At 30.2% G+C, this 10431-nt stretch overlaps 2 protein-coding genes across 5 annotated transcripts; one reads left to right on the forward strand and one right to left on the reverse strand.

The window, feature by feature from the left end:
- The first annotated feature begins 241 nt into the window (after positions 1-241).
- LOC111427773 (zinc finger MYND domain-containing protein 11) lies at positions 242-6771 on the forward strand. 4 transcript variants are annotated; one of them, XM_023063074.2, is made up of 11 exons: positions 368-459; positions 4110-4299; positions 4361-4436; positions 4496-4687; positions 4748-4936; positions 4996-5209; positions 5289-5870; positions 5937-6039; positions 6096-6210; positions 6278-6445; positions 6508-6771. In XM_023063074.2, exons 2-11 carry the CDS (start codon positions 4112-4114, stop codon positions 6628-6630), a joined length of 1950 nt encoding a protein of 649 aa, XP_022918842.1. In that variant the 5' UTR covers positions 368-459; positions 4110-4111; the 3' UTR covers positions 6631-6771. The 4 variants fall into 4 exon arrangements, with proteins under 4 accessions (XP_022918840.1, XP_022918842.1, XP_022918839.1 ...); XM_023063072.2 differs by lacking the exon at positions 368-459 and adding an exon at positions 242-329 and having other exon boundaries at positions 4496-4936; XM_023063071.2 differs by having other exon boundaries at positions 4496-4936.
- Positions 6772-9357: 2586 nt separating this feature from the next.
- Positions 9358-10405, reverse strand: LOC111427774 (Ssu72 CTD phosphatase). The gene is made up of 3 exons (XM_023063075.2): positions 9925-10405; positions 9605-9863; positions 9358-9546 (listed from the first exon to the last, which is right to left on the reverse strand). Exons 1-3 carry the CDS (start codon positions 10164-10166, stop codon positions 9445-9447), a joined length of 603 nt encoding a protein of 200 aa, XP_022918843.1. The 5' UTR covers positions 10167-10405; the 3' UTR covers positions 9358-9444.
- Between the last annotated feature and the right edge of the window lie 26 nt (positions 10406-10431).

Genomic DNA, 10431 nt, shown 5'->3' on the forward strand with positions numbered 1-10431 from the left:
AAACAAACAAGAATTAAAATTACATAATTTATTATTTAATTTATTACAAATACGTGAAACTATGAATATTTTTAACGATTAACTTAGGTACTAATGAATATTCAAAAATAATTTACAAAATAATATGACACACGAGAAAAGAAACTAAAAAAAAACGGTCAGTGTGTCATTAGAGTTGTGTTTATTGATGTTAGAAGAGTAGTTTCGATTTTTCATACTGAATTAATGTTTAATGTAAAGTTCAAATAATAGTTATGTAAAGTTTAATGTTCTGTTGACTCGATGGGCCCCACAAAAATCTGATTTCTAATCGCACCGCCGTTCGATAAGTAAGTGTTGGTTAAGTTGACTAAAACCTGATGAATATTACCCAAAATCAACAAGAAATCGGATAAATCTGTGGGTGATTTTTGTACGATAAACACCTTAACAACTAATTCGAGGATTGTCGGTAACCAGGTAATTAGAAAACTCAAAATAATCCTTTTATTTTGTTGTGTTTCTTTGGTTATGTTATCCATTGAGAAAAATTTTATAAAAACACTAATAACCAACAAAAAACAAACAACAAATATTACAAATAAGTAAGATCTTAAATAAACACTTTCCTTTTTACATTTTTGATAAAAATCTGTTACAACCATCGGTTTAAAATGATTAAAATCATATGTTTCACTTCCCATTTCAATGCTCATATTATTAACTATTTTCATTACATTATTTATAACTGAATCAAACTCTTTTATAGTTGTTTTATTAAACGAATCAACATTAGGTATTCCCTCATCTATTTTCATGGGATAATCACTTACATTTCTCTTAAAATCTTTCAAATCGATCATAACAAATAAAGGTGAGGTTAGGATAATCGGAGCCCCTAAAGCTAGTAAAACTATTAAAATCGTTTTTAACATATTTTTGTAATCTTTTTTAGGTACATGAGTCGAATTAAAAGTATCTGTACTCATGGTAGATAAAGAAGTAGCTGATTCAGTTCGATTATTTTTGGTTATTTGGTAACATTTAATCGTGTTGTAAACCAAAAAGGTTATTCCATGTAAAAAGGAGTACACAATTAGTAAATATTTATAAAACACTGTTTTGCAATCATGAATTTCTTGATCCCCAGTGATATTTAATTTAGAATCATTTAAATTATCTAAATTTCTTTTAAAATATGTCACTTCTTCTTGGCTTTCATTAAATTTCTTCATATTACCTTCCTTTTGAATCTTCATAATCTCATGGATGTAAGCATCATGGTCATTTAAGCCATTAATTTCCAAAAAATTATTAATGTTCCCAATATTGTCACTATTGATTGAATTTGGTGATGAAATTGATGCATAAATATATAAAGTTCCAAGTAAAATCGTTGAAATAGCATGTAAAATTGAAAATTTTTTGTTTGAACATTTATATTTTTTATAAAACACCACTAAGAAATAAATTACAACTAAAGACGCTATCACTATTTGAGTTGAACCGATTGAAATAAAAATTTTATTCATTTTATTATTTAAAATTGATTAAAAGCGGTGGTTTAAACTTTAAAAGATCGTTTGGAACTGGTTTTGTTTTATGTTTTTGTGGTTGGTTTATGGGAATTGAGAACCCCTATGACTTAGAGTTAACTGTTTATGTTTGTTGATAAGAAGGTATTGAAATTTACGGTTGTTTGGCGATAAAGCATGATTGAGAGAGTTAACTTTAATAACTTGGGTTACTTAACGCAAAATTGTTAAAGGTAAAAAAGGTTAAGTAAGTTAATGATGATGATGATTTTAATAAATGCAATAAGCATGTAATTACAAAGTTCGAACCTCTTTTTATTTGTTCATATTTCTTGAATAATGATTGCACAAACAAAGGTGGTGTCCAATTTATGTTGCGCTTCGCTATTTATAAAGAAATAGATATACGCGAAATAATGAAAAATCTAACACTATACAGGTGTTTTATAATATATGCGCAGGACTTCAGAATGTGATAGCTTGTTCAAAAGTTTGAAAAAAAGTTTCTATCAACCTACCCTCTAAAATACACCATTTTCGAGAATTTGCGAATATCTCCGGAACCGTTTATCGCACAGAAAACAGCTTTTGTAAGCATTTTCTACTCATGATAAGTTAAGTTTTGTGTGAGAAAAAAAACTTTTAAAGTCATAATTGGCAAAGATTTTGAAGGGGTAGTGGATGTTTTTCTCCTCAACTTCTTACGCCACTGGAAAAAGTACGGTTTTGAGACGCCCATTTGAACCGCCATCCAAAGAGTACAATTTGGATATGGTAGGGATACAAAAGTTGCCTTTTTAAAATTCACCAAACCGTCGAGTGAGATAGGTTTAAGTTGTGAGCAATTTTTCAGGTACTTGTGGTCGGATTTTCATCGTTTTCGTTGAGGACAGCCTCTTCTACTTGGGGATTTGTAAGTTGATAGAAACTTTTTTTCAAATTTTTGGATAAACTATCACATCCTGAAGACCTGCATATATTATGAAATACACGGTATTATAAGCAGTGTTATCTACCATTTAATTTGAACACCCATGCAAATGCCGACACCAGTCAAGATGTTCTTCACGCTGTCTGCCCTTTTAATGTTTTGTAGAAAACCACATTGGCGAGTTATCTGATTTCGAAAAAGGTGTTATGGTCGGGTATCACAGAAATGGCCGATCCATAAGGAGCACATTTAGTGCATTGAATTAGACAGAATAGACAGTAGCTATGTTATTGAAAAGTGAAAGGTGATCGTCGGAAAGTTCAAGTCGACAGACCTACAAAACTGGGAAGTCCAGACGTACCCAATTGATGGATCCGATCCCACATACGCCAAGAGCCTCAACACGCATCTGGGAGTGTTGTTTCGATAAATACCATCCATAAGGAGGCATATCCTTGGTTTTAATGGTCACGCATAAGCCTGTGTTCGCTTAGTTTATGTTCACCACCTCTTTCAATTCATTGCAAACGCAACGATGATACCTTCTGCACAATTTTAGATAACAATGTAATTCCTACGTTATGATAATTTTACGAAGATTACCTTTAGGACGACAACGCTAGCTGGTCTGTTGCGAGGCCCACCATCGATTCATACATCATGATGAATGGAATGGTTTCTTATAGCACCGATCTGGGGTGCGAGAACCTTTGGGACGAATTAAGGGGTGCAACAACTGACCAAAATCATGCATTCGTCAAACCGAGGAGCTGTGTATTGTGTCTGCCACTTTTCTCAATTTTTATATACTGTGTTGCTGAATTAGTATAGTATGTACGCGGGTGATTAATTTCCGTTTAAAAACTTCTGCCATTTTCTGTCTCATCCCACTATTTTTTAAGATATTCACAATTGTAGTCAGTTCATTTTTTTTCTAATTAATTAGAATTGCCAACCATGTCCTTGGAATGTCCAATATTATAAAAATCTTGCCAGTTCTAGTAATTGGCAAGAGTCACTGTAATTTCTTTTAAATCAATATAAAATCAATTTTGATTGACTGCCTACACATCAGAAATTTCAATATGTGTTGTGAGAGAAAATTTTCTAGGATGACTTCTCTCCAACAAAAATGACATGTCGAGATTTAACCCATGTGATATTTTTTATGGAGCTAACTCAAATCGAAAGTCTTTAACCAACGTCTGAAACATGCTGCATTTTGAAACATGCTGTATAAAATTTTGCAAATCATAAACAATAACTCCTACAATTATTTTTATTTTACAATGTTTTATTTTCTTTATCAATGAGTTAATAAAAAGGCATTCGTTCATCGCTTTTGTTGAATGTTGATAATAAAATTATTTATAATATTAATATCAAAATATCACTCTCAGTTCAAGTAATTATATAGAGACCTACATGTTCTATAACATATTTATTTAGAAATATATTAAAGATTACTTCCTAAATAAAGTTATATACTTTCATTCATACAGATAATTTTCAACTAATTCAGATCTAAAATAAAAAGTCAGTTCTAAAATCGTTTAAACCATAGTGTAATTTTTTGTACTTATAAAAATATTTATCTTGACATATCTTATTCTTAATAAGAACATACATTTTTACCTTTTTATCATAAAAATTGTGTTTTTTAGAAATGCCAATTAGAAGAAGAGCAAACCCGTCAATAGTCCAACTGGTTTGGAATTGTATCAAAAATCAAACTGAACAGCAAGAGTTAGTAGACTTTTCAAAAATAACTCATTACCTTGAATCAGAGTTGAGATGTACTCAAGAAGCAGCAGAAAACCACGTTTTAGACCTCGTTTTAGACGGTTTAATTTTGTAAGATCTCTCAAAAAAAAAAATTTCAATTTACACTTAATTCCAAAATTCTTTTCCACAGAGAAAACACAAGGGTTCATCATGCAGATGGAAAATCAACTTCAATTCAGGGTTATAAAATACCTTATGGACAAACAGTAAGATTTAAATTAGAACTAAAAATAAACTAACACTATATTAATTTATATATTTTTAGGTTTCCAATGAAAATAAAGATTGGTATTGTATAGAGTGTCATTTAGCTGGTTTTGTTGAAGAATGTTTAAAATGCCATAGGGTTTTTCACCCCGATTGTTTAATTAAAAAGCCGCCTGTTGTAGTCGCCCTAAAGTTCCTTAATGACACATCCACTCCACCGATTCTCAAAGATATCTCTTTAACTGATCCGGTAAGTGTTTTTAAAGAAAATGGAAGTATTTCCGACCCTGTTCCTCTTGAATTAATAAAGAACGACGTCGATAATAACCGCAACGATGAAAAAACGAGTTCATACTTAAATTTAGACAACAATGTTAATGGAAACTTAGAAACGTTATGTTCCATTTGTAAAATTAAAAAGGAAGAAGATCTTTGTCCGTTAGATAAAAAAGATTTAAATTATCTTTTTGGGTTTATTTTAGATAGGATTAAGTCGTGGGTAAGATTTATTTAAAATAATTAATTGAAATTTTTTTGAGTAATTAGTCTTTGGTTTAGCTCCCTGTTAATTTAACTCACAAAATGGATCCAGAACAACAACAAGAATTATGTCCAAGCCAACAACTCGAGTGGAGATCAAAACAACTTTGGTTTGCACCTATATCAATGGCCGATTTACAAAAAAAAGTTAATAATAGAGAATATAGTAGCATAAGTGAATTTCAAGCTGATGTTCTAATGATAAGACATAATATAGCGATTTTTCATGGGTGTAAGTATAGATAATTTTATTAAATGTAATAAAATAACGTATTTTTATGTAAATTTGAATTAAAAAAAATGTTTTTAAGTGGAGTCCCAGGAATATGGAGCAGCTGAATTAATGTTAAGAGATTGTTGTCATGAATTATCTGAATTATGCGTTTGTTCGGATTGTTATCGTCACAGCAACGAAAAATTACATACAAGTTGGTTTTGTTTTCCTTGTAAAAATCCTCACAGATTAGTTTGGGCCAAACAAAAAGGTTACCCACATTGGCCAGCTAAAATCATTCGCGAAACTGATACGCTTTATGACGTTAGATTTTTCGGCGGAAAATATGAACGATCGATTTTATCAAAAAATAGCGTTAAACCGATCGATACCCCGATGGATAAGTTGCAAATTAAACACAATGCGGGGTTTAAAAAGGCGCTGGATGAGTTACATTTACATCAAAGTTTATTAGCAGATGAGTCTGCTATTGAAAAATTGTTGGTGGAGGGGAAATGGGCAAAAGAAAAAAAGAAAAGGAGGAGTAATGGATCTCCTAAAACGGAAAGGAAGAGTTTGGCACCCAAAAAACCTTTGATACAGATTAAAAGTGATATTTATGAGTTTCCTGATGGAAGTGACGGCGTAATAGAACCTCCACCACAATTTAAAAGGAAATGTAAATGAAATTATAAATAAATTCGTAAAAGGTTAATAATTTATTAATATTTTTAATTTGTTTTAGCAAATGCAAATAAAATCATTAAAAAATCGAAAAAACCAGACATAAATGAAGTTGTTTGCGTTCGAGACGAAGATGATCATTTAACTTCTTCATCATTTCCAAGGTAATATTTAAAACCTTTTCTTATAAAGGAACCACTAAAAAAGAATATTTTTTTAGTACTGAAACCAGAGTTGATCAAGTAACAAGTTCTACAGAATGCATACCAAGTGACGATCATTCAGAGCGCCAAATGCATGAATTAGATAAACCCTACAGTGATGTATTAGAAAAAGTATTTAAAATATATTTAACTTTAAATATATTTAATTTATTTCTTAATAACTTTATTCGTTTTTTAGATGAGACGAAAATTAGAAGCAGCTAAAGACAAAAACGACTTAATTTTAACCGCAATGAACTCAACAAGGGAAGAAATCGATAGGATTGAAGCTGAACATGCGGAACAAATTCGAAAATTAACGTTGGAACATGAAGCGCAAATTTCAGAAACCAAAAGAAAACAATGGGTATCAAATTTTGGCGTTAATTGATTTAATGTGTACATTTCTAAATCAGATTATTTTTTTAGTGCTATAATTGTCAACAAGATGCAATTTATCATTGTTGTTGGAATACCGCATATTGTTCACCGGCGTGTCAACAGCATCATTGGCAAGCAGAGCACAAGAAAGTTTGTAGACGTAAGCGATAAAATATTTTGTAACATATAAGTTTATGTTAAAGTAGTTAAAATCAGCTAAGAAAAAAATGGATAAATCACTTTTTTTGTAATACCTACGTAGATCTCTTTAATTTTGTCGTTTAACGTTAACTAATACAGTTTTGATTTATATTTTCGTTTTTTTTTGTGTTTTGATGTATTAAGGATGTGAATAAATTTAAATTGATATAAGTGATTTGAATGGAGAATTAAAGATGATTTTTTTATATTAAACATTGTTGTTTTATTTGTTACTAATTATGTTTTTACGTTCGATAGGAAGGTTCGTACTAATAGAATATTAAGTGTGGAGCAACAGTGTTTCTATAATATTTTGTCATATTTTCAACAATAATGATGATATACAGGGTCTGTCAGGACCAGCTGAGTATGTATATGGCAAACTACTTTTTGTGAAAATTATCATACAGGTTTACCCGAAGTGCTCGTTTCAGCTAAAATATTTTCAGTTTTCTAAATTTTCGAAAAAACTGAAATAATTCAAAAATAAGGGCAAATAAGGTACACTCTAGACATATGATGACTTATATCAAATTACATTAAAAATTGGAGATCTCGAAAATTCAATAAAAATTGGTATATTCTATTTAAAATAACGTTAAGTAAAGTTGGGGTCCATTTCCGGTATAACCGGAAGTTGTAGAAAAGTGACAATATTTTAGCTGCAACGAGCACCTCGGAGATAAACGCTATATACAAATTTTCAGAAAAAAAGTGCCAGGAGTTTGCCACAAACATAAATACTCAGCTCGTCGTGACAGACCCTGTATGTATGTTGTGACAGTTAAAATCAAACATACTGTACATGTGTCCCACGTAAGTGGCAAAGTACATAAATGGCATTATAAAGCCGATACACAGTTCTTCCTTTGGTTTTTACTTAGACAAAACTTGTAGGAAATTTACCACACTATAAACAAAAAATATTTTTATATATACGGAGTGTTCCATAACGACGTACCGAAATAAATATACATTATTTTAAATGGAATGATATAGATAGTTTTGATAAGATATATTGATACTTAACGCTTTTAGTTTTTGAGTTAGAAGTTTTAATTAGAAGCTTTTTTTTAGCAATTAACACTGTATTCTTTAAATCAGAATTTCTTAGCGACTGATCGAGCTAGAAAGTTAAAATTAATATTATTAATTAATAAATAATTATTCTTAAATAGAGATACATCGGTATATCTTATACAGGTGTTCAAAAATTTAACTACTGTTTTACCATATTCAATTGCAAAAAAGTGGAACATTTTAAATGGAACACCCATATTTCACTAGCTTATCAGATAGAGAATTTAATTCTCTACAAATCTTCAATACATGTCCCTATACCTATCAGTTGGAGTTTTTGAGATATTGTGGAATTAATCAAAATCATGCATTCACGGAAAAAGTTTATTTCTCTTTCCGTGTCGAATCTATTCTTCCGTGAGAAACGAGTTATGAACGGCGCGGCGGACCGGCCGAGGGTGGGGCCGATTACCTGGGTCTGATTTACGATCTGCTATTGGATGACTTTAAACAGTTCCCGTGCGGTTATTATAAACATTTCGAAAAAAATTTATTAGAAAAATCGCTGCAGAATAATGTATGCTTGAATCGTATAATGCTCTGATCCGGAAGATACGGGACACCTGTATAGCGTTATGTCCAACAATAAGTAAAAAGAAAATTACGAATGCCGATGAAACGACAATATATCTAAATATGCCCCACAATTACTACTACTTGAAAGAAAAGACCATTCCGAAATTAGAGTAGTTCCCGAAAGTCGAAGAAGTCTTAGTCAGGGAGCAACAAAAACGAAGTAAAAAAGTAAAAAAAACTCAAATTGTATGGCATGACAAAATCTCCTAAAGTAAGATAGCTAGCAAAAAGTATTAAGATACAAATGTTTTAGTGTTTTTTTTAAATCTATTACAATAAAGACAAAGTAAGTACACAGGGTCAGTCAAAAAGTTATGACGAAACCAAGTTGTGTTTTCTTTAATGGAACACTCTGTATATTATTCCATATTTCGGTTCATCTCGAAATTCTAAACAAAATTCATTTAGCACATCGTAAACCTAAACATTTTCGAGATATTGAACTTTGAAAATCACTCTTATAAATTACACAAAATATTTTTGTCGATTATGTTCAAAATTCATCAAGGTAACTTTGATAGTTTCTTATCTCCATAGCAACGTAGTGACATAACACATGTCAAAAATAGTTTAAATAATTTGCGCCCAAAGATAAATTACGTCACTAATTAGATAAATTTGTAAACTTTTAAAAACTTAATATCTGGAAAACGATTAAGTTAAGGTCTATAATGTGTTACATGAATTTTGTTTAAAATTTCGAGATGAACTGAAATATGGAATAATATACAGGTGTTCCATTAAAGAAAACGTAATTTTGTTTCGTCATAACTTTTTGACTGATCCTGTATATTTAATTTGTCTTTATTGTAGTAGATTTTAAAAAATACTAAAACTTTTGTAGCTTAACATTTTTCGCTAGCTATCTTACTTTAGGAGATAACTGACTGTTTCCATACTAACCATATTAAGTTATCTTCTGTTTTGCATAATATGTAATAAATATTGGCTTCAATATTTTATAACTAAATGATGGTCATTTTTAAAATGTTGAAAGTAAAATAGTTGAGTGTAAATTAAGTTAATTGTTTAAAAGGGATCAATTTTTTGTCATGTATTTATTTTAAACTTCATTTTTCTTAAAATATACGGGACCTCCACTTTTTCAATTAATTACTTTTTAAAAATCTAATTAAACACAATGCTATGAAGAATAGGCCTTTGGCACTTCTCCTCAAAATTATGGAGAACTTCTTCGATATCATTATCCAGATCTTCACTTTGCGACAACTACAAAAAAAATTAATTTTAATGTTTTTCACAAAAATTATATTTCTAACTTAATTACCATTGAACATAAATCACTAATTAGAAAAGCTCCAATTGTAGCTTCCTCCAAATTGTCCTGAATATCAATATTGATAACATGAACAATAGAATTATCAACAGCTTCCTTGGAATCCATGTATTCCAAAACTTGATCGTAAACTCTTTCTTCGCAAGTTATAAGGACATCAAATTTATCGCTGCTTTCTTGAAAACGCTCTGGTTTTAGTTTTATCCTTCTATTTCTATCCAAGGTATGTAATAAACCATTTTGGGTATATCTATGTTAATTGCAAAAAAAAAATTTTAAATAAATTTAATGGACCAATTTAATTGACATACAAAGTTTTATCCTTAGCTAATAAATCCGAGTAAATCTCATCATATGATACCCCAAAATCATAAACATTAGGTTTATCAGCTGCTGAACCTGGCAATTTAACTTTATCTCCCGTACCAAAGGATTTCACATAAAAACCTTTTTTTGCTAGAAACGCATGAGCTTCCATACTTCTGTTCATGTTACTCGAACATATTACCGCCAGTTTTAAGTTAGTTATATATTTTTCCGAAGGCATTGTCATTAAAAACCGTTTATAAAGAAATTTGGAGGAGCTACTATAACATAACCTTATTTCTGAAAAAATTTAGTGCTATAATACGAAGCGAGTAGGTATATTTTTGTAGGATGTAAAGTTGTGTTTCGAAATGTAATAATTAATAATAAATAAACAGATCTTTTAGGTTATTTAGAACATTTCTCTTAAAAAATATGTAAGATTTGACAAGTTCAAGTGTATATAAAATATAAACGTCAATTGTCAAAAACACACATTGTTTGGGATTGCC

This window comes from Onthophagus taurus, chromosome 6, assembly GCF_036711975.1.
Source record: "Onthophagus taurus isolate NC chromosome 6, IU_Otau_3.0, whole genome shotgun sequence".
NCBI classification, from domain to species: domain Eukaryota; kingdom Metazoa; phylum Arthropoda; class Insecta; order Coleoptera; family Scarabaeidae; genus Onthophagus; species Onthophagus taurus.